The sequence below is a fragment of the Vespa crabro genome, chromosome 3, assembly GCF_910589235.1.
Source record: "Vespa crabro chromosome 3, iyVesCrab1.2, whole genome shotgun sequence".
NCBI classification, from domain to species: Eukaryota; Metazoa; Arthropoda; class Insecta; order Hymenoptera; family Vespidae; genus Vespa; species Vespa crabro.
In genome coordinates, this window is record NC_060957.1 from 8,602,890 (window position 1) to 8,624,140 (window position 21,251).

Here is a 21,251-nt window from a genome sequence, read left to right on the forward strand (position 1 = left end):
AAAACTTTGAGCATTATATACACCACCAATGCATTAATGCACTTAAAAACAATTTTTCTGAATATTAACAGTTTTCTCTATGTTACATATTTAATACCTATAAAAATTACAAAAGATGCATGTTTCAACAATTGAAATTTGTTTTTTAGTCTTATAAGAATAATTTATTTATCCTTATACTATTTTTAAACTTTACTTGAAAGTACATTTTTCATTGATTTTTCCAACGAAGGCAGTAAGTCGCAATAAGTATCTACGCATTTTGTTGCACATTTATCAAATTCTTCGCTATACCTATCCACTTCATTTTGCGTTAGATTTGAACTCATTTTATCTTTTATTGTGTCATTGCAGTCCATTACACATCTTTGTAATCGATTCTAATGAATATAACACATTAGTACTATGCATTAAGTATTACAATAAGCAATATAAAGATATATGAAGTTAATGTACAAACCTGTATTCTTACAAATTCATTCTGAACATAATTTTGTGCCTCATTTAACGAGGAACTACAATTTTCTACACAGTTTTGTACTTGTAGTATGCTGTAACTTTCATTATCACAACAAGTAGCCGCACATCTGTGCATATTACCCTAAAATTAAAAAAGATATCCATTACTTTTATTATAATCTATAAAAGTCCCATTTTTATTAATTATTTTCCATATAAACAAATATATTTTAAATTGACAGCATAGTTTTCAGTATTTAACATCATCTTAAAGCACGAGGTCCAAAAACACAAATAACCTAAATAAAATCTATTATCAATTACCTGCATTTTCCTTAAATATGCTTTGTCCATTTCTTCGATCATTCTAGTCATAAGGTCTTCGACCCGTCTTCTTTGTTCAGCGACCATTTTTTATTAATTTTTTCTAAACATGAACGAAAAAAGTTATAAAATCGGATCGACTTATACGTAACTAATCAATAGGGCACATGGACGTACAAAATGGAACATCTATATATACGCTGGAGAGTAACTACTCTGTACATATGTGAACTTTAGAAAAAGAAAGGAAAGAATAGATTAACATCGGCATTTTATCTTAATTATATGCATAACCATATGTATAATGTGAAGAATATCTGTTAAACAATTTTAATTATTTTGTTAATTAAATTCATAAATAAAATACATGATATTATTTTTTACTTTTTATTGATATTTGAAGAAAGAATTTCTAAATAAATATATACGTAGTTATATCGTAGGTGCTTATTCTGTATACTACGTCATTGATACGTTACCATAGAAACGTGTTAACCAATCACTTTTTCTTAAAAAGAGACAGTATACGACGATAATATGCTATTTACTTCTCTGTCTTCTAGAATTTAAAACATTTACTATGAAGCACGCAGTTCATTCTATATGTAGATAATACAGTGTTAGCGCATGTGGCATCATTTATCTAGAGTGCATACTAGAGAGAGAAAAAGAGAGAGAGAGAGAGAGAGAGAGAGAAAGAGAGAGAGAGAGAGAGAGAGAAAAAGAGGGAGAGAGAGAATAGCCTTGAGACAACATTGACCTAATTCCATGACAAATTTTATTCGTCCTGTTCACAATTCTAACATACCTAATGTTTTTCAGTTAACACGGAAAAAATATAAATATTAGTATATATTTTATTATCTCGAGAATACTCATATAATACGAATAAAAGGTAACGGAATAAGTTGGAAAACTGATCCTGGAAAAAAATGCAATTGGAAAAAAATATACGGTAATATCGAAGCATTATTTACATGCAATATAAATGCGAATATTTGAATATTGAATTATAATTATAGATAGAGGTCGTTGATATCTAATAAACATTTAAAGTGTTCCGAAATGAATAAGGAACATTTATTATTATACGACAAGCATTTGATACGCGTTGAATAGAACGAAGCGAACACAGATAGGCTCAAGTGGCCGAGGGGCATTTGAACTGACGAGATAATGGACCGTTCGTAGAGAAGGAGAAAGAATTAACGATACCAGACAACATATAGTCGCGAGATGATCGTAAATACGATCATTCAATCGCACTTTCTCGTTTCTACGGTTCCTCTGACGCACGCGTGACGTCAAACGAAAGAATAAGAAACGATTTCAATATACCTTTCCAACCTCATCCTTTCTAAATTTTTTCCCCGAACCGAATGATCAAGCACACACTTATAGATTTTTTCCTACCTTCGATGAGACAACAATTTTACCATCGAACTTCCTATTGTTCCTTATCTCTCATCGTTTATCACCTAAAAACAACTCCCTTTTCCGGTAATTTGAAATAAAGAAATCTCTGCGATTGTACTAAAAAGTATGGTGAACAATCGACAATCGATGAAGACTTACGAAGCGCGCGTAAATTAAAAAAGAGGATGCCCCGATTTCAATGCGTCAAGGAAGAAGCGACGAATCATAGACGAATTAATTAAAACGAGAGATGATATAAAGTGATCTATGACAACGATCGTATGATATATTTACGAAACTACGTTTCTACAAACTCTTTTTAAAGTGAAATAACATGAACGTGTTACTATGAGCGATAAACTACTCTGTCGAAAGACGTTGTGTTGTATTCGAAGAACTCGTCTGAGACTGACAATAACAGGAACAAATAAAAGAAGGGACAGGAAAGAAAGAGACTCTAGAAGAGGGTTACTTTTCTCTTCAAGGAGATTCCTTCAAAGAATAGAGTGGGGACGATTGCTGAGCGCGAACGAACGCATGTATCGAACAACTATCGGGCATACTCCCGTCCGAGTTTCGTGTTTCTCAACGCGACATGGCGTCGAGTTGGATTCTCGATATGTAGCGTCGAGATCGTCCTTGGAAAGTATTCAATTTAAAGTTTAATATATCCGATACGACATGCATACTACGGCCCATCGTACCGAATGGAAGGGCACGCGTTAAAGGAGAGACAAGTGCGAGGTAACAATTGTTTTGTGAAACAAATTGTATCGATCAACGATCAAAAATCATTTATTCCTCGTTTACATTGTTATTACGCGCTGGAACACGTCGCGATTCTTTGACCACCATTCCGCTGGATCATATCGTTGAATATTTACGTGTAATACGGCAGATACAGCTACCAGAACAGCCACCAGCCACTGAATGGGGTCACCGTGATGAAGTCGAAGAATCTTCCACAAAAAGAAAATGATACCACCAATGATGATACTACGGAAGCAAATGAAAGGTACGACAAATTTGATACGATAAGGATGCCGGTCGTACGTGTCTTGAGTAAAAGTCCTCCAAACGACGAGGGCATTGAGCCCGATACGGAACGAAGAAGAGGATCGGTAGCTCGATGCTGGAGTCTCGATTCTACCTTGCCGAGTGATGACGATACATCGAATAGTGTTTATCAGCATAATCGACACAAACTAAGGGTCACGAGATGTTACAGTTCTGATAGTGCTGTATTGAGTGATGAGGATCAAGGAAAAGGTGATTTACTTAGATAAATTCCAGAAAAAAATACAAGTGAAAATAGAAAACCAAGGGAATTTGATTATCCCATCATATTAATCATGTTCAATCTTTGATCTTTTATTTTTAATTTTACTTTTTATATTTCTTTCCAATATATATTTATTTACTTTTAGATGTCAGAACTATCAATTAATGGAATAAAAGATTATTTGTTCTTTTACAGGATGGGATTGTTTTAATGTGGTAGAAAGTAGCGAATGTGAATCTACTGAAGGACGACCAAGATATTGGAGAACACCAAGTGTGGTTGTTAGCGATTATTCGGATTATTCTTACTTAGATGAAAACTTTGAGAGAACCAATCTTGATGTCGAAAAATACGATGGAACGAGTGGCAGTCCAAGTCAAGCCAGTAGTTGTTCTTGTCTGGATTGTGATGAGATTCAAGAATCTTTAAATTTAAAATTCCTTCAAGTTTGTCGTCTTCGTCGACATTCTGATTCCTGTTGTTTGTGCCTAGGGCAATCAAATACCACTTCTATGAGGTACTTTTATATATTATGATATATTAGGTTTTACTTAAATATTTGCATATATCCATATAAAAATAACAAACAAAAATTTTACTTGTTTCAGGAATCTACATGAAGCTGGGAACAGAAGAAATTCATGTGTGGAGACTACTGGTCCATATTACAGTAAATTTGATTCTCCAGTTCTTGAATATACAGATGATAATCCTTCTGAACTAAAAGACCAATCAAAAGTTGAATTATTAGATGTTCCATTTGTACGTAAAGTATCAGACTGTTCAACTACCTCCAGTTTAAGTGGAGATGACTGTGATATCTCTGAAGAACTTCAACCAGTTAAGTCTTTACGAGTAAGTATAGTTAACTATAAATATAGTTGAAGATGTACACTCTGATCGCATTTTTTCATATTAGTTATATCCATTTTAATATAATTATGTATTTGTTATAGACATCTGGTTGGAAAAAATTGAGAAATGTTGTACACTGGGCTCCATTCTTTCAAATATATAAGAAACAACGATATCCATGGGTAAGTATTATATTAATATAATACAAATATCCTATAAGAATAAATATAATATAATTTCACATATTAAATATTTATTTCATAATCTTTCATTTAGGTACAATTAGCTGGACATCAAGGAAACTTTCGTGCTGGGCCTACACCAGGAACTATCTTAAAGAGATACTGCTCACAGGAAGAAGCTTGTTTCCGTTTACTAATGCGCGATATTCTGAGACCATATGTACCTGAATTTAAAGGAGTTTTGGATATTCGAGAATCTGAAGAAGAAAACTGTGAAGATTCTGAGTCAAAAACCAAGAATAAAGATGAAGATAAAAAAATAGAAAAGGGATCTATTGTTTGTTCATATATGCAACTTCAAGATCTTTTGGGAGAATTTGAACAACCTTGTGTGATGGATTGTAAAGTCGGAATACGAACATATCTTGAATCTGAATTGGCAAAAGCCAAAGAAAGACCTAAGGTACCATAGGATACAATATAACGAATACTGTATAAAATAATAATAATAATAATAATAATAATAATAATAATAATAATAATAATAATAATAATAATAATAATAACAACAATAATAATAAACGTGATGAACTTACACAGAAAGGAAGACGTTATGTTTTATGTACAGTAGAATTTTTGTATAATTTTTTGTTATGTAGCTACGGAAAGACATGTATGAGAAAATGGTACAAATTGATCCCACTGCACCAAATGTCGAAGAACATCGATTACAGGGTGTCACAAAGCCGAGATATATGGTCTGGCGAGAAACAATTTCTAGTACGGCTACACTCGGATTTCGAGTTGAAGGTATAAAATTAGCAAATGGTGGATCTTCAAAAGATTTTAAAACAACTAAAACTCGTGAACAGGTTTGCAATTATATACTAGCTAATCAATCGTGTTTAAATAAAAAAGTATTAAATATGACAACAAAAATACATATTATAATCTAAAGTTTTACCTTAGGTTACAGAAGCTCTTAAGCGTTTTGTTGAAGGTTATGTACACGTAGTTCCAAAATATTTACAACGCCTTAAAGCTATACGAACGACGCTAAAGGCATCCCCATTTTTTGCTTCACATGAAGTTGTTGGTTCGAGCTTATTGTTTGTACACGACGTTACAAGTGCCGGTATATGGATGATTGACTTCGCAAAAACATTGCCTCTACCACAACATTTATCTGAAATTCGTCACGACGTTGAATGGCAAGTGGGAAGTCACGAAGACGGTTATTTAATAGGTGTCAATAATCTCATTGACATATTCGAAGAAATAAGAAGTTCTCAAATATAACAAAGTTTATTTTAATACGCTAAGTGTAATAATGTGAGCATTTTGTTAATTTACCTGTTACAGCTGTTTGCTTTAACAGATACACTTAGCTTATGACTTCCTGTTATGCAATTTAATGTTATTAGTATATGTGTATTTATCTATGTAATATGGTAAGAACACATTGACTGTCTCTAATGATATCCTTGAGAAAAGGGTGAACCAAAGACGCGGTAGCTTGTGCTGCCTAGGTGTTCTAAATAGTATTTTCTTTTTTTTTTTTTCTATCAAAGGCGAAAACTTGTAAAAAGATAACTTAATATTTTCTTACATGTAAGTTTATTTATACTTAACACTACATATTTTCAAAACACAAGAGCAAATAGTGCTTTGTATTCAAATTATATCATGCATTTGTAAATACTCCATACATAATACAAATTTCGCGTATTTTTTCATTTATGCATCATATATTATCCATCGCCTCATTCCTATTCGTATAGAGCTATTGTTCTGTTGTGTTGCCCGAAAGTTTTGGAATTTCTGTGTGTTCAACATTTTCTGTTGTATATATTAAATACGATGCAACAATGAAGTGCTACATACTTTAACTAGGGTTTTACAAGTAAATCATACGAGATTTAGACCTGTAATAGTTTTAAAGTATTCAAAATATAAACGGCCAAAACAATGAAGTAGTATATAATAAAACAAACCATATTAATTTTGTCAAGGTGTGCTATGTGAATTGTTCTTTGATGGTTGTGTTTGAGCAGGTTGTTGTTGTTGTTGTTGTTGTTGTTGTTGTTGTTGTTGTTGCTGCTGCTGCTGCTGTTGTTGTTGTTGTTGCTGTTGATTTACTGTCGATTGAGTCGAAGAGATCGTTGTCGGCGCGATAACCCTAGCATAAACTGCAGCGCCTGTTGTCTTCAGTCCTGTAGGCGTTGGTATCACCTTGAGACCATGTAACGTTTTAATATTTAGCAACTGACTTGGTAGAATTATTGGTTGCTGTTGACTTTGTTGTTGTTGTGGATTCTGCTGTTTTCCAAGAACTACATTTCCACTCCCACTTACTCCAACGCCAACACTTTTATTTCCACTTGCCAGGACAATAGGTTTTCCAGCAATTTGTGCTGTGACCATTCTGACTGTTTGAGTTTGAGGCGACTGAGATTGTTGATGTGTACTAGCAATAATTTTCGATTGTGCCGAAGATGTTTGATTCTGTGACACCACCTAATTTGACAAATAGAACGTCCAGATAAATGTAAGTACATTATGTACATGTATACGTAATGCGTTTTACAATTATTTACAGTATTTTATAAAAATACCTGGTACTGAGTTTGTATGACTTGTTTGCCTTGTCTATTTACTTGGTTAGTATGAGTAGCATTGGTTGCTAGTTTTAATCCCTTTTGTGCAAGTAAACTTTCTACAGAGATAAGTTGTCCTCCACCTGTACTAGTTAAAACCTTCGCCAATATTTTTTGTTGTTGTTGCTGTTGCTGTTGTGATTGATGCGGAGATTGTTGTATTTGTACAGCTATCGGTTTACCGCTGATTTGTGCAATTATACGTTGCATTCCTGATGTCTGTATCTGTTGTTGGTTAGTTACGACTCTTTGTAGTTGTTGCTGTTGCTGCTGTTGTTGTTGCTGCTGCTGTTGCTGTTGTTGCTGTTGTTGTTGCTGTTGTTGTTGTTGTTGTTGCTGTTGCTGCTGCTGCTGCTGCTGCTGCTGCTAATAGTACAAAAGGTTGATATTAATGTAGAGTTAAGAAAAGTGTTTCTATAAGTAGATCAATTCTTTTTTAATTTTACCTTTAATTGTTGTTGTTGTAATTGTTGAGACTGATTATTGGATGGAGATGATTGTTTAATGAATATCGTTTGACCTTGAAGACCATGTCCTGTGAGTAATGATTTTATTTGTCCTGAACTGACTAATTTTATTTGAGATGCCAGTAATGTTTTACCAGGCAATACGTGTGGTTGTTGAGATTGTTGTTTTATATTAGAAGTTTGCAAAATACTTTTCCCAGTTTGACTCGTTACTACAGTTTGTTGCTGTTGTTGACTTTGAACTTTAGCATTAGGAAATATTGTTGCTAAGTTTGTGGTAGTGCTTCCTATACAAGAACTAGTACTTGTTGAAGTAGGTTGAGCAGAATGAAGTACAGAATGCCCTGACAATCTTATAGTTTGCAGTCCCGCAGATGTGGACACTTGTATTTGATGATGAGGAAAATGCTGTTGACTTGATTGCAATAAACTTTGTGCTGCGTTAGTTTTTACTACAGCCACAGGTTTCCCTCCTATATTAGTTACTTTTTTAATTGCATTTGACGTTGTTAAAGTTTTAACTTCAGAAACGATATTATTTCTTTCTATGTTAGCTGTCGTAGTTAATGTAGAAGAGCTTGGAAGTGTAGTTACAGAAATGGTAGTACCAGTAGCGGTAGAAATGGCTGATGTTGGTGCATTAATTGTTGTTACTGTTGTTGTATTAACAACCGATTGTTCGGAAGAAGTTGGATGATCAACAGTAATTTTTTCGTCAGTTTTACGTTGCTCTTTTCTATAATAACGCGTAAAAATTAGATTATCGTGGCTTATTATATTTTGGCTTTTTATTTTTATAGATTTTTTATATGTTATATTTACCGAGTTATAACTGGTTGTACCACAGTAACAGCGCGTCTTTCTTTTTTGGGTGTAGTTTCTTTGCTGCTATTAGGAGATTGTTCCTTATGTACAATGGGTTTAATAGATGGTTGTAATAATTTATTTCGTGACGTATTTCCTACATTTTTTTTATTTTTTGCTACACCTTGTAGCTGTTGATGATACATTTCTAAAATATCGTTTAAAAGTATAATTAGTTATGAAATAATATGTATTATATATACATAATATGTAAGTATGAAATAATGAGAGAATGTAAGTACATACCAAATTCCGATTCTGAACGAGCTCTATGAAGATATAGCCACTCTTTTCGCCGAGGGTAATATCTAACGCATGGATCTGTTTCATAATGCAATCTGTCCAAAGCACCTGACACAACTGAATGTAAATACCCTTCTTTGTCATCGCTCTCGCCTTGTTCTCTTATGTATTGAGAATCTTTTAATAACTGACATATGTCAGCACGAGTTCCTTCACCATTTGGTAATCGAGCTGTAGCATCTCTGACCAACGCTAAGATTGTTACAAAATTTGGTCGATCGGCTACTAATAAAGAATGCCCTCGTGGTTTAGTTAATCCAGATCCTATTGTTTAAAAAATGTTAAATATAACGAAAAAAGATCATTTCAGAAATAAAAATGATTTTAATTATTAATTGAGAACGCACCAACATTATGTTGATAAATGCCTTTGACAGGTCCTACTACAGATGCATATCCATGCATGCGATAAGTAAATGCTTTATGAGGTGCTGCATAACGCATTCGTTCTTGCCTTCTAAATTCTTCACGTTCTTCGATTGTAGACGGTCGGACTTTCCATTCTGTAGGCCATAATGCTCGTGGTGGTTCCCATTCTGTAATAGATCCAAGAGAACTCGTATCGATATTGATTGATTCTACTGCAGGGCTTCCACTTCTAGTGTTTCCATTGGTTGTACTGTTTCCATTGTTATTATTATTATTACTTGACGTCGATAATTGTGATATTTGTTTTACAGAAACTACACCAGATGAAATATAAGATGGCCCCAATGAATCCCTGATAAAAAAAAATGTATATATATTATATATATATACATTCTATATATATATATAGAAAAGAACATAAAAAAATAGTAAATATTTTTGTATAAAGAAACTTTTAGGTACCTATGCATTAAAAATCTTGTACACAAATCTAATAAACGAGAATCCGAATCCCTGCCTGCACCAATCCAAGCATACACACCACTGCCTTTATTTTCTAAGTAGGGAACAAGTTCTTGTTCCCGTTCCTGTGATTGTTCCAATTCCTGAGAATATGTTAATTCACCAGCAAGAAATCCCAAAGCTAATGGAACTAACGATGGCCATGAAGATGCTAAAGAATACCTACACAAATATGTACATAAAATTGTTCAAAATATTTAAATAGTTATTAATATATATTATTGTATTTTTAAATTACATGTTTTTCCATACCAGTCATTTAGTGGTGAAATTGGATTGCCTTGCCATTGTGTAATAGCGTCCTTTATTTCTCCAGTACTCATTCTAAATTCTCCTTTAGAAGTGAAAGCATCTCTCAGCAAAGAAAAAAATGATGCATGAGTTTCTTGCATAAGTTCTGCTCCACTATTAACATCAATAGTATCTTCTCCACTAGGTACAGAAATTTCTTTATCTCTCATAGCCATAACATTTTCATTCTCACATCTTAAATAGAAAAAAGAAATGTACTGAAGATTTTGTTTCTTTATCTGAGGTAATAAGATATTATTGCAAGATATCTTTAACTTACTTCACATCATCAAGAATATCAATACCATCATCAAGTTGAATTGGTATTTGCATCATATCGATACTGCCTAAATCAAGTTCTTTTTTGTCATTTTCCTCATCTTCTTCTGTTTCTGGCATAACATCATCATTTGTGCCTGTATTAATCTCCGTTTTTATATCATCAAAATCCATTTCTTCTACTTCTTTTTTAATTTCTAATGTGCTTGGAATAGATTTATTACTCCTAGGAGTAACTGGGCTCCTACGTAAAAAAAGATAAACATAAGAATAAATAATAATTATAAGAAATCTAAAATTTGTTAATTTTAAGTCATACATTTTTTTCTTTGATACTTGATGTATGTCATATACATCTATAGGTTCAGACTTTATGGGCGTCAGCTTGTGATCTATGTCCACTGCATTAGAATGTCTATTATCGTCTGTTGTATGAGAATAGTCACTGTTATCACTTTCATGTTTTGTAGAATTTGAATTTATTAATTTTGGTGCAGGTGGACAAAGTGTAGACTGTTCTAGTTTAATGCGTTTCTTAGCAGGAGTTATTCTTATAGAGGTATTAATTGAAAGCTTGTGCTTTTGGCCAGTCTGTGCTCTTTGAGTTAAGTCGGCAAGAGCAATGCCCTGAGTATTTAATTCAGGATGAATCTGAAAAGAAACGAAAAATAAAGATATTGCAAATTTCATAATTTAATTAATACACTAATAATATTCCAAGTTTTACATACATCATGATGTGCTCTTCTCTTTTTATGAGCTATTAACATTGCACGATATGCTTCTTCTGTTTGTTCACGAACAAATAACGATCTATTCGATGCGTAATCTGTTCGTTGGAACGTCGAAAATACAGGCCGAATTGTTTCATCTTCTTGATTGATCTGCAACCCTCTAATTGATAATCCTTGAAGACTCATGGTGGAGCGCTTTTTCTTCTTTTGTTTAGTTCCAGATAGTTGATAATATAAATAATTTTCTTCATTTTCAGATGTTGTGTCAGGTGCTAACCTTGCACTAGCTCCCAGTTCAGTCCTCAGGATACTCAGTTCCTCCAAATAGCGTAGCTGGGTTTTCTCTTCAACTATCAGTTGATTGCTTGTTAGTATTGTCTCCGGGAAGTTACTATATACTTCTCTGCCAAAAGGCTGAAGTGTGGGGCAAATGTAAACAGCCAGAAAAATTTTAGTATTTATCATAAGAGTAGTCACTTACCCATTGCTGGCTTTGGTTTCTTCCAATGAAATTTAGACATTGTTCGATGTACAGGCTGGCTAAAACCCTGTTTATATGCATTAGATAATAAACTCTCTCGTGATTTAAGTAACTGATTGGCAAGCTCGTATGATCTTTTGCGTTCTTCAAACAACAGTCTTTTTTGTTGTGCTTTATGTAGCAAACTGCGCATTCGTTTGATATCTGGTCTATAATAACCAGCTAAAAGGTGTTTATGAAATGCATCCAGTGTTGCAACTCCAAATCTAATTTAATTAATTTAATTAATAAAAAAGTGTTTACAAGTATTACATGTAAAAATTTAAACATCAAATTACCTATGATCCTCTCTATCAAATAGCATTTGCAATGTTCTTTCCATTTCAGCTTCGATATCACAATCTTTTGGAAAAGTTGGTAAGAAGCTATATAAAGATTCTCTTTGATTTTCACTAAGGCATTCATTCCAAAAATATGGGTAATCTAATAACTCTTTGAAGATAGCAGAATCTTCGCAAAGATCTTGTGGAAGTTTCAGTCGAATATTCGCAGCCACACAAGTTTCCCACCTCTGAAAATAAAATTGTAAGAGATATTTTGTATAAAATATCATTTTACTGACATATTTTATATACTTACCAGAGCATCTGAACTTTCTGCTTTTACTGAATATTCAGTATTTTCATTTTCATCGTCATCTTCATCTGCAGAACTATGACTATCTGTATCACTAGAATCCCGTTCTTCTCCACTGTCTTCTCCACTATCAGTTGAAGTACTACTGCCGCTCATCCCACTACTACTACTGTTACTTACTGATCCATGAGTAGAAGCTTCATCTTCATCTTCTTCTCCTCCAGTATCTCCACCAGCTGAACAATCATCTACCTAATTAAAAATAAAAATAAAAACTAAGGATATCAAGTATTAACATACCATATCCTGCTTAAAATAACATAATACTACTGCTATCTATTCATAAAAGGTTTTTAATAATAATTTACATTATATATAGTCTGTTGTATTGAATGGGATAATTATTGATATAGAAAAAGATAATAGTAAAATTATCTCATTTAGAAAATATCATACCATTAAACATATACACAATCTGTTTTAATTAGATGAAATATGATTTGTATTAAAATTAATTTTGGTATTATTCATGAAAACCAACCTCCATATTTTTCAGTTTTTTCACTTTTCCTTCTTTCGTATTGATACTTATAAAAATATTAAAGTAATACAGTTATTATGACTGTAAAATTGAAATGAATGTCGACAAAATATTTAATTTCGTTTTTATACGAAGAAACTAATATAAGATATTAAAGTATTAAACGTAATCTTATTATTCATTGTTTGATTTGTCATAGTTACTGAATTCCTATTGTTTCGATAAATACTAATCATTGGGATACATATACAATCAGAATCACAGTATTTACGTAGAAAAAATTGTTTGCACACACATTTTTCGTATTTTTGGATCAATGATAAATATTGAGTATTTAATATTTTTATGTTTTACTTCAATAATAAAGAAATATACTAAAAACGTTCTGTATTTAGACCATCATCTTTATTGGAAACTAAGAGGGCGCTAGCAAAGAAAGATAACTTATATATGTATGTAAGTAATTAATGTTATTGATTACATAATTTCATCAAATTAAACTTATTAATTTTATAGTATTAAATTTATTGAGGCAATTAATAACATTCATAACATATTATTAATAAAATTTAGAGAATTATTGTTTTTGCAATTCATCTGTATTGCGGTTAGAGATTTTTATGATCTTTATGTCACGCTCTATATTATCGACAGATTATTATAAAAACAGCACTGTCAATATTAGTGGAAGTTAAAACCATCAATTGATCATGAATTTGATTATTGTTCAAAATTTTTTGAAACGTATTTACTATTTATAGAAAAATAGAATGCACATATACCTATTTATAAAAAAATATATAATTTGCATTAGGAAACATTATAGTTTAAAAAACGAAGTATGCATTTTTTAATTATGCTAACATATTATTTATAACAATGATTTTTTATAAATATTAATTTAAATGGAACAATATAACATGATCATCATTATAATCAATAACAATTAATAATTTTTCGGAAAATTTCATCAATATTCGATCGTTTTTAATAAATTTTAACTTCATATTTTATTTTCCACTAGAGAAATAGTTTTAACAAGGTAATTTTATAATTTTTATATAATCACAATTATAATATCACATTGAGGCAAGAATCTAACAATGAAATGTACAAATGAATAATAGAAAATATAATATTAAAACTAAAAAAATTATTAGCTTGATTTACATTATATGAAATTGCACCTTTTATACCATCTAATATAATCTTTGTGCTTATATCAAAAGTAATATCAAATATTAATATTTAAAAATATCAGAATTAATATTTTTATTCTGAATATTTAAATCTAGACCTTGATATGTTATATTTATGTTTGATTTTCTCATGATTATTGTAATATATTGGCAAGAATAATATTTTATATAATATAAATATAACAAGAATGCATCAAAAACTTGTTAATTTTATCACAAATAACACAATATTTTTGTTATACTTAAAAAAGATATTAAATGATATTTTGATATATTTGACAATATTAACACTCCTAAATAAAATTATAATCGTAAAACAAGCCAAATAACTCTTACAGTTCTGTAATGTTTAAAATATATGTTATCTTAATAATATTTATATGTTAGTAGTATATTACATAAAAAAGCTATAAGAGTATTTATATTTTGCTTTAAAAATGTAAGTAATATGTAAAACTTATTTCAATTAATATAAGTACGTATCATTAACAAGAAACATCAAAATATTAGTATATATTAAATAACAATAAAATCATATATATGTCATAAAAAATAGATATTACTTATTTACATTTTTCATAAAGAATAGCCACTATATATTTTAAATTTGTATGAAATAGAAAATTCCAGTAAAAAATAAAAAATATACATTTTCCTTAAGAATCATTTTGAGCTCTGTAATTCATTAAGAAATCCTCTGATATAAATTATATTGAATATTGTAAAGCATGATGTTCGAGCTTAAACTTTATTAAGAATTGATGCTTACTTGCCCCAACGTTATTTTGATGAAACTGTACATTATTTTATTTGATAAATAAAAACACTGAATAAAATAAAAATAATAAATACTCTCGTCTCTCTCTTTCTTAATATTTTCATAGATTTTTGTGTTTACGACTTGTAGAATATATACTATAAGAATGCCTCAGGTAATTTTATGTTTATAATACAAGTTTATAATATACATATATAAGTAACATATATACGTATATGTAACTTATAAATGAAATCTAATCAATTGTGAAAATAATTAATAATTAAATTCTAATTATTCAGAAAAAAGTTAAAGTAATTTGCCTTCAAATATGATGCTATAGTTCAAAGTGATAAAAAAGCATAATAATAGTGTATATAATAAAAATCTTATACAGATTAAAATTATTACAACTTTTTGAAAATGTAATACATCTTATAATTTGTAACTAATTCTAACAACCCTGCCAAAAGAAAATGAACACTTATTTATGAAAATTTATTTTTCATAAAGCTGTTTTATCTTTTACTAGTACCTATGCACCCTTTAGATTAATTTAGCAATTCTATCATTACAGATTCTTGTATTATGTTTTATGTTCTAAACCATTTGTAAATGACATGATGGCATGTTCTTGAGTAATAGCTGCCAATTCTTTCAACCATTCATCTAATACAACTGCACATAATACTATATTTTGTACTGAGGTTATTTCACTTGGAGACTCCCACGATGATCTGATATAATACCTATTAATACAAATTTTTCGTATTAAATATTACGCAATTTTTATCTTTTAAAAATGCTTAAATATATAAATCTTACCGGTAACCTGTCCCAAATCCTACAGATTCTAATTGATTCTCTGATATACTAGATGGTTGACTGATAGAATTTGTTAAACTAACTGAGCCAGATGTATTACTTGCTCTTCTGAACATTTGTGTAAAGGACGATGTTAAGCTTCTCCTTTTAGGTTCACCTAAACAGTTAGAAGTGATATGAAAAATAAAAATTAATAATATGTTGGTACCTGCAACCTTTTTATATTCACCTATGTTATATAAATATTTTCAAAATAGAGTACTTCTTCATGGTAACCAATACATGCGTTACACACATGTCCGTATGCATTAAAGATAAACAAGATGATAAAATATATGCCTAAACTTTAAATTATGTTTAGGAAAGAAATGATACCTCTTAAAAATGAGTCGCTTGTTAAGGAATTCCTCTTACTGCATGCAAACTGTGCAGTAGCTTCTAATGCATTTTTGCGTGCATTTACTAATCTATCTTCGCGACCAATTAAAAATGATCTAGCTTGGTCTACTAATAGGTCGACATTATCGTGTTTGAATAAATATTGGTCTATTTTACGCTTTAAAGATGCAAGCACCTATAAAAAGTATATCAAATATCAATAAAAAATTAGTTTATATAATACTTAAATTATGACATATTAATGATAGCATTAACTGACCTGAAATAATGATCTAATACTAGGCTGGAACACCAATGAATGATTCAATAAAAATGATTGCAACAATGGTTGTGGATAAATTGCTAATCTACTTATAAGACCAGTTAAATGTAAATTGACATATAGATTATTGCTCGTCATACATTCCAATTTTCTTAAAATAACATCCAAAAATATACCAACATTTGGTTGTCCATTAAATATGTCTTGACGACATGCGGTATCTTTGCTTTGTTTACTTATCATTAATTCTTCTGATATTAGAGAATTAGATTCTACAATATCATGGAAAAGTACATTAGGCTCATGATTGCATTCTACATTTATTTCTTCATGTTCATTTATTTGATTTGCATTTGGCTCATTTTCTAGTGTTGATTCTGATGATCCTTTAAATGCAAAACTTTCATAACCACTACTTTCTCCCAATGATAACAGAGAATTCATAGCTGTATTTGAATCATCAATACCACTATCAGAACCTTTTTTATCTCCTGTTAATAATGTTTCAACAACAGGTTCTGAAGAACCTATATTTTCATTTAATAATTCAGCAATATCAGCATCTAATTTAGCTTGTTCCTCAAGTGATAATACTACATCTGATGTTACTGGCAACTCTGTATTGAATATTTTTTTTGTTAATTCTTTATTTTCTAATAAATTTTGAATATTAGCTAATATATTATCTGTAAAAATATTTTCTTTTGTATCAATCGCAGTAGTTGAATGTGTTTCTGAAGACTGTACCACATTTTTTTCTATTTTTTTTGTTGATTGATCAAGTAATGTATTTTCATCTGTTAAAGTAACTGCACTTCCAGTATTGCTATCTTTAGATATCTCTCCATCGTAACGAGATGACCAGTTACAACATGCTATCCTACAAGCTGTTATCTTTTGTCTAGCATCACAAAGATAAGCATGGTAATTTCCATATAGACTGTCTGATATTCTGGTACCATAATTTATTGACAATGGTAATGATTTTAATGCATCAGATGTGTTATTTAAAGATTCTTCACGAGAAACTGACAAAGTGCTTGGTAATGAAGTAGGTGATGTTGCCAAAGGAGAAAATGGAGAACAACAGCTTGGTATCAAAGCTAAAAATTTTTCGGCACCACGTCCAAAAGGATCTATATCTTTCAATCTTCGGCGCTGAGATAACATTACATGAGAACAAGGGCTCAATGCCCCTAAACATAGTTCCAACATTACATCTTCGCAGTTTAAGTTAATCAAGGTTTCAAACAGTCCCAAAGTTACAATACATAACTATAAAAAGAGAAACATTTAAAAATATACAATATTATAATACAAGAATATTATAATTATATTAAACTTTATTTATAAAGAATATAATAAAATATATGTTAGATATGTACCCTTGATCTAGAAGATATTCTTTGTATAAGACTATCCAATATCCTACATTCGTCATAGTTATCTTCAAGTAAAAATCTAACTAATGATCTCAATAGACCTGGTTCTGTTACAGATCGAAGAAACAAATCAAAGTAAGCTGTAGCTGCTACTAATTCATCCACAGTTGTCTAAAAATATTACAGAGAAAAATTATACAAAATTACTAGATTGTTATTAAAATATTAAAAAACACTTTCAAATTATTAATTCTTACAGATGTCACAGTAAAAAAGATTATAACCTTGACGATTTTTTTATTAATTTTTTAAAGAGTAATAAAATTTTAACATTTGCTATCTTATGTATTAAAAAATTACTTAGTGCTATTGTTTAATCTGGTAAACTTTAAAAAAAAAAATGTAGATACATATTTGCTTTATGTGATAAAAGAAGGGTACTCAGAGATAAATACAAAAGTTTTATATTAGCATTTTGTTAAAAAAAAAAATAGTTAAATGGCTTAAGTAATTAACTTAAAATACTGTGCTAAAAAGTAAAATAAAATGAATAAGTATTAAAATTTAATTGTTAAGAGAAACCAGTACCATTTACTTAAGATAACTTTATGAAGCATAAATTTACAAAAAGCACATTGCATTAAAATATAAATTACAAAAAGGCAATTTAATAAATAAAGCTGAAATAAAATTAAAAGATGGTTAAACAATATTGTAAGCATAAGTAAACACATTTATATTGTTTCTTATAAACTACAATCATTTATTTAACATCATATTTTATATGATGTTGTAGTAATGTCATATATAATGTAAGACAAAATATTTATAAAGTGAAACAGAGTTTTATTCTTTTATTTGTTAAAATAAATTTACTGATCAATATTTTGTCTTATAAAATTACATATGTAGTTCATAAGTTATATGTTTTTTGTAGTAAGATCTCAGCGAAGACAGTATTTCAGCAAAAAATGCTAAGTTTAAAGAGAAATGTAATTTATCTTCTCTTAAATTATCATATTAAAAGTTTTCTTTGTTGACTGAGATACTATCTTTATATACCCAAAAATATATTTTGTACTAACCCGGTGCTCTGGTGCATCTAGCTGTTCTAGAGTCAAGCCAAGAGAATCCTAGGAGCACCATGAGCGTATCACCAGATAGCCACCAACAATCATAAAGGACAACATCAATGACTTATGCTTTATTACCATGAAAATTGAGTTTTAGCAGTACCAACACCATAATAAAGAATACACAAAATATTAAGCAGTGCTAGACATAGATAATATGCATATACTTATTATTTCTATGTATTACAAAAGTAATTTAATTTATTTATATTTATAATATATAAAATGGTAAAATTTCCTTAATTGTATGTTATTAAATATAGTATTTCTTTAATGATTTTTTACAAAAACATAAATTATCATAGAAATAATTTAGAACTAAGTTTGTAAATGTTCAACTGTTCACTATTTGATAGGCATTATTAAGAATTAGTGATAAACTTTTATCAGTTTTAATGTGTTTCAAATTGCGTGTGCTTTGATTAATCAAATAAGAGTTTCTATGTGTTTTGCATGTGTAGATATAACAATAAATAAAATAAAATAAGAAAAAACTACAAATGGTGTAATACAAATAATTTTTAATAAGAAAAGCAATTAAAAATGTTAATAAACTGTCGAATTGTTAAATTTCATTTATTTTCTTGTATCATAAAAATTTAATTGTATAAAAATTAATTTAATGGTTTATAATATTACAAAGTGCACTGCTTGTATAAAATGAATACCTTTCTTTATCAGACATAAGTTATGTGCAAAATCATAAAATGTAGATTTATTGTGCTTAAAATTCTTATACTTACCTGTAATAAAGCAGGTCCCATTACAGGTACCAGAAATCCATGATATAAAAATTCAAGTAATTGTTTTTGAACCATAGGATGAGCAATTTGTGCAACAGCATTACAAAACTCCAAAGAATTCATAAGTTGTATAAGTGCTGGTATATCATTAACATCATCAGGTGTTAAACGATGCCAATCATCTGTTTCAATATTAAGTTTTCGAGGTAATAAAGAATAAAGACCACTCAAACCTGTAGCTAATACCTAGTGAAATATAAAATTTTTCTTTTATATTGTAACTTTATACAACATTGTTTGTTTTATTTCTAGAAATTCTTTTTAGATTAAAAAATATAATTTACTGGACAAATGTTGGATTGATCAGCAATATATAATCCAATTTCATCATTTTTCTTGGAAAGAGACATACATAGTAGCATTGCATCTCGAGATTGTTGTCCAATACCTCCTTCCCTATGAACGTGAGGTATCAATAACGTAAAAATAATAAATCTGAAAATTTATGCGGAACATATTAGCATGAGAAATATCTTTACGTACAATTATAAAATAAATAATTTGTTTCTATTAACTTATTTTTTCCAGTTGATGTTGAATGAAAAAATAAATCCAATAAAGCCATATTTTGCATTAAAGCTACACATAATTGGTTTAATAGGACAACTAATTTTTTTTCTACTTCCAAAGGCATAATATCATTAGCACATTCTTCTAATAATCTTAACAATGGCCTTGTTACTGGCTCATGTGCAAGCAATGTGCCACTGTATGATACTAATAATTCATAAAGTTTAAGTTGTTCTAAGCGAACAGCATTATTAAATCTGAAAGTAAAATTATATTTAACAAGAACAATAGGAAATACTTGTAATACTTTCACTTATATTTGAAAAATATATATAATAAAATCAATTAAAATATTTACCTTCCAGTATGTACACTCCATTCATATAATTTTACAAGCAAATTCTCACTTAATAAGTACTCTAGACACGGAGAATGTGTCGCACTAGAATTTTGACGATAATGCTTGGAAGACGTAGACTCTCTAAGTTCTAATACTAAAAGAGTTACCATCTGGTCAATATGATTAACAACACCAAGAACATCATCTTGACTAGGTATTCCCTTTGGTGGCTATAAAGATACAATTACATGACTAAGTATAATAAATTTAATATATTATACATTTATTGAAGATTGTGTATGTAGAATATATTTTTTATTACTACATCTAGTTTTTTGTCTAACTTACAATAGTATGTAAAATAATTTCATAAGCTTGTTGCCAATGCTTGCAAAAACTATCATAGCATGCTGATGGATCGGCATCTTTTGGTGGTGAATCTCTAGATCGTTGTTTGGTAAAACTTGTCCTCAATGGACTATTTCGTAACCAACTCATTTTTAAGAAAAATTTATACACTTCGAGAATTGGAAACCATTTAATGCTCATTCATATTTTCCGTATAGCACATTAACGATCGTTTCTCGCACACAATAAGCGTGCAATGTTTAAAAACACAATTAACAAAGTGCTTGTCAAAAATGTCTAACTTAATGCGTTAATCGCCCACCTGTACAAAGCCACTACGATAAAAAAAAATACATATTCAATAAGCCAACTGTGCCAGGACGAATACGATAAGTCGAATTATATGCCATTTCGACCTTAACATGCTTTTTAAATAAGGAAATTATTCTGCACCAACTTATCACTATAATGATACATCGACATTAAAGTCCACTTGTCGTGATCCACAATTATCTATTCTTCAGTGATTAAAAAGAATATTATGATCAGGGATGACAACCAAAATTGTACTTGACACGAGGTGTACCAATTACTTATTACATTTCAATCAAAATAATACAATAGTTATATT

The 21,251-nt window shown here is 30.0% G+C and overlaps 4 protein-coding genes and 1 long non-coding RNA gene across 19 annotated transcripts; 1 reads left to right on the forward strand and 4 right to left on the reverse strand.

Annotated features, from left to right (window-relative positions):
* Positions 1-141: 141 nt before the first annotated feature.
* LOC124422918 (protein FAM136A-like) lies at positions 142-3,211 on the reverse strand. 4 transcript variants are annotated; one of them, XM_046959941.1, is made up of 4 exons: positions 3,084-3,211; positions 784-886; positions 461-601; positions 142-380 (listed from the first exon to the last, which is right to left on the reverse strand). In XM_046959941.1, exons 2-4 carry the CDS (start codon positions 868-870, stop codon positions 186-188), a joined length of 423 nt encoding a protein of 140 aa, XP_046815897.1. In that variant the 5' UTR covers positions 871-886; positions 3,084-3,211; the 3' UTR covers positions 142-185. The 4 variants fall into 4 exon arrangements, with proteins under 4 accessions (XP_046815897.1, XP_046815898.1, XP_046815896.1 ...); XM_046959942.1 differs by lacking the exon at positions 3,084-3,211 and adding an exon at positions 2,197-2,324; XM_046959940.1 differs by lacking the exon at positions 3,084-3,211 and adding an exon at positions 1,263-2,104.
* Positions 3,144-6,487, forward strand: LOC124422914. 2 transcript variants are annotated; one of them, XM_046959929.1, is made up of 7 exons: positions 3,144-3,468; positions 3,677-3,998; positions 4,090-4,336; positions 4,438-4,518; positions 4,613-4,981; positions 5,178-5,390; positions 5,488-6,487. In XM_046959929.1, exons 1-7 carry the CDS (start codon positions 3,144-3,146, stop codon positions 5,815-5,817), a joined length of 1,887 nt encoding a protein of 628 aa, XP_046815885.1. In that variant the 3' UTR covers positions 5,818-6,487. The 2 variants fall into 2 exon arrangements, with proteins under 2 accessions (XP_046815885.1, XP_046815886.1); XM_046959930.1 differs by having other exon boundaries at positions 5,477-5,675.
* Positions 3,790-4,419, reverse strand: LOC124422919. Its single transcript, XR_006941943.1, has 3 exons — positions 4,273-4,419; positions 4,081-4,201; positions 3,790-3,969 (listed from the first exon to the last, which is right to left on the reverse strand). It is a non-coding gene; the product is annotated as an uncharacterized LOC124422919 (long non-coding RNA).
* LOC124422911 (nuclear factor related to kappa-B-binding protein-like) lies at positions 6,119-13,085 on the reverse strand. 6 transcript variants are annotated; one of them, XM_046959918.1, is made up of 16 exons: positions 12,663-13,085; positions 12,125-12,373; positions 11,824-12,056; positions 11,486-11,751; positions 11,002-11,354; positions 10,590-10,921; positions 10,272-10,514; positions 9,953-10,186; positions 9,641-9,862; positions 9,157-9,530; positions 8,753-9,073; positions 8,465-8,654; positions 7,622-8,378; positions 7,134-7,541; positions 6,513-7,035; positions 6,119-6,443 (listed from the first exon to the last, which is right to left on the reverse strand). In XM_046959918.1, the coding sequence occupies exons 1-15, from the start codon at positions 12,666-12,668 to the stop codon at positions 6,526-6,528; spliced, it is 4,698 nt and encodes a 1,565-aa protein (XP_046815874.1). In that variant the 5' UTR covers positions 12,669-13,085; the 3' UTR covers positions 6,119-6,443; positions 6,513-6,525. The 6 variants fall into 6 exon arrangements, with proteins under 6 accessions (XP_046815874.1, XP_046815878.1, XP_046815877.1 ...); XM_046959922.1 differs by having other exon boundaries at positions 6,119-7,035; positions 7,134-7,532; XM_046959921.1 differs by having other exon boundaries at positions 6,119-7,035; positions 7,134-7,535.
* Positions 13,086-13,653: 568 nt separating this feature from the next.
* LOC124422565 (FHIP family protein GI14169-like) lies at positions 13,654-21,217 on the reverse strand. 6 transcript variants are annotated; one of them, XM_046959203.1, is made up of 12 exons: positions 21,078-21,217; positions 20,621-20,955; positions 20,291-20,502; positions 19,938-20,189; positions 19,707-19,857; positions 19,363-19,608; positions 18,572-18,619; positions 17,490-17,657; positions 16,102-17,379; positions 15,819-16,017; positions 15,444-15,600; positions 13,654-15,367 (listed from the first exon to the last, which is right to left on the reverse strand). In XM_046959203.1, exons 2-12 carry the CDS (start codon positions 20,819-20,821, stop codon positions 15,205-15,207), a joined length of 3,075 nt encoding a protein of 1,024 aa, XP_046815159.1. In that variant the 5' UTR covers positions 20,822-20,955; positions 21,078-21,217; the 3' UTR covers positions 13,654-15,204. The 6 variants fall into 6 exon arrangements, 5 of the variants coding, with proteins under 5 accessions (XP_046815159.1, XP_046815160.1, XP_046815162.1 ...); XM_046959206.1 differs by lacking the exon at positions 13,654-15,367 and adding an exon at positions 15,673-15,742 and having other exon boundaries at positions 15,446-15,587; positions 20,621-21,191; XM_046959205.1 differs by lacking the exon at positions 13,654-15,367 and adding an exon at positions 15,673-15,742 and having other exon boundaries at positions 15,460-15,600; positions 20,621-21,191.
* Positions 21,218-21,251: the final 34 nt, after the last annotated feature.

Excerpts from the sequence above, each read along its gene's own strand:
- LOC124422914 (XM_046959929.1), top strand. The coding sequence starts at position 3,144 with ATGAAGTCGAAGAATCTTCCACAAAAAGAAAATGATACCACCAATGAT. Across the intron at positions 3,469-3,676 it reads TGATGAGGATCAAGGAAAAG|GATGGGATTGTTTTAATGTG; the intron begins GTGATTTACTTA and ends GTTCTTTTACAG. Across the intron at positions 4,519-4,612 it reads AGAAACAACGATATCCATGG|GTACAATTAGCTGGACATCA; the intron begins GTAAGTATTATA and ends TCTTTCATTTAG.
- LOC124422918 (XM_046959941.1), bottom strand. The coding sequence starts at position 870 with ATGGTCGCTGAACAAAGAAGACGGGTCGAAGACCTTATGACTAGAATG. Across the intron at positions 602-783 it reads CATATTTAAGGAAAATGCAG|GGTAATATGCACAGATGTGC; the intron begins GTAATTGATAAT and ends TTTTAATTTTAG. Across the intron at positions 381-460 it reads ATGAATTTGTAAGAATACAG|AATCGATTACAAAGATGTGT; the intron begins GTTTGTACATTA and ends TATATTCATTAG.
- LOC124422911 (XM_046959918.1), bottom strand. Across the intron at positions 8,379-8,464 it reads GTACAACCAGTTATAACTCG|AAAAGAGCAACGTAAAACTG; the intron begins GTAAATATAACA and ends GCGTTATTATAG. Across the intron at positions 7,036-7,133 it reads TCATACAAACTCAGTACCAG|GTGGTGTCACAGAATCAAAC; the intron begins GTATTTTTATAA and ends TTGTCAAATTAG.
- LOC124422565 (XM_046959203.1), bottom strand. The coding sequence starts at position 20,821 with ATGAGCATTAAATGGTTTCCAATTCTCGAAGTGTATAAATTTTTCTTA. Across the intron at positions 16,018-16,101 it reads GTATTAGATCATTATTTCAG|GTGCTTGCATCTTTAAAGCG; the intron begins GTCAGTTAATGC and ends TACTTTTTATAG. Across the intron at positions 15,601-15,818 it reads AAGCGACTCATTTTTAAGAG|GTGAACCTAAAAGGAGAAGC; the intron begins GTATCATTTCTT and ends CTAACTGTTTAG.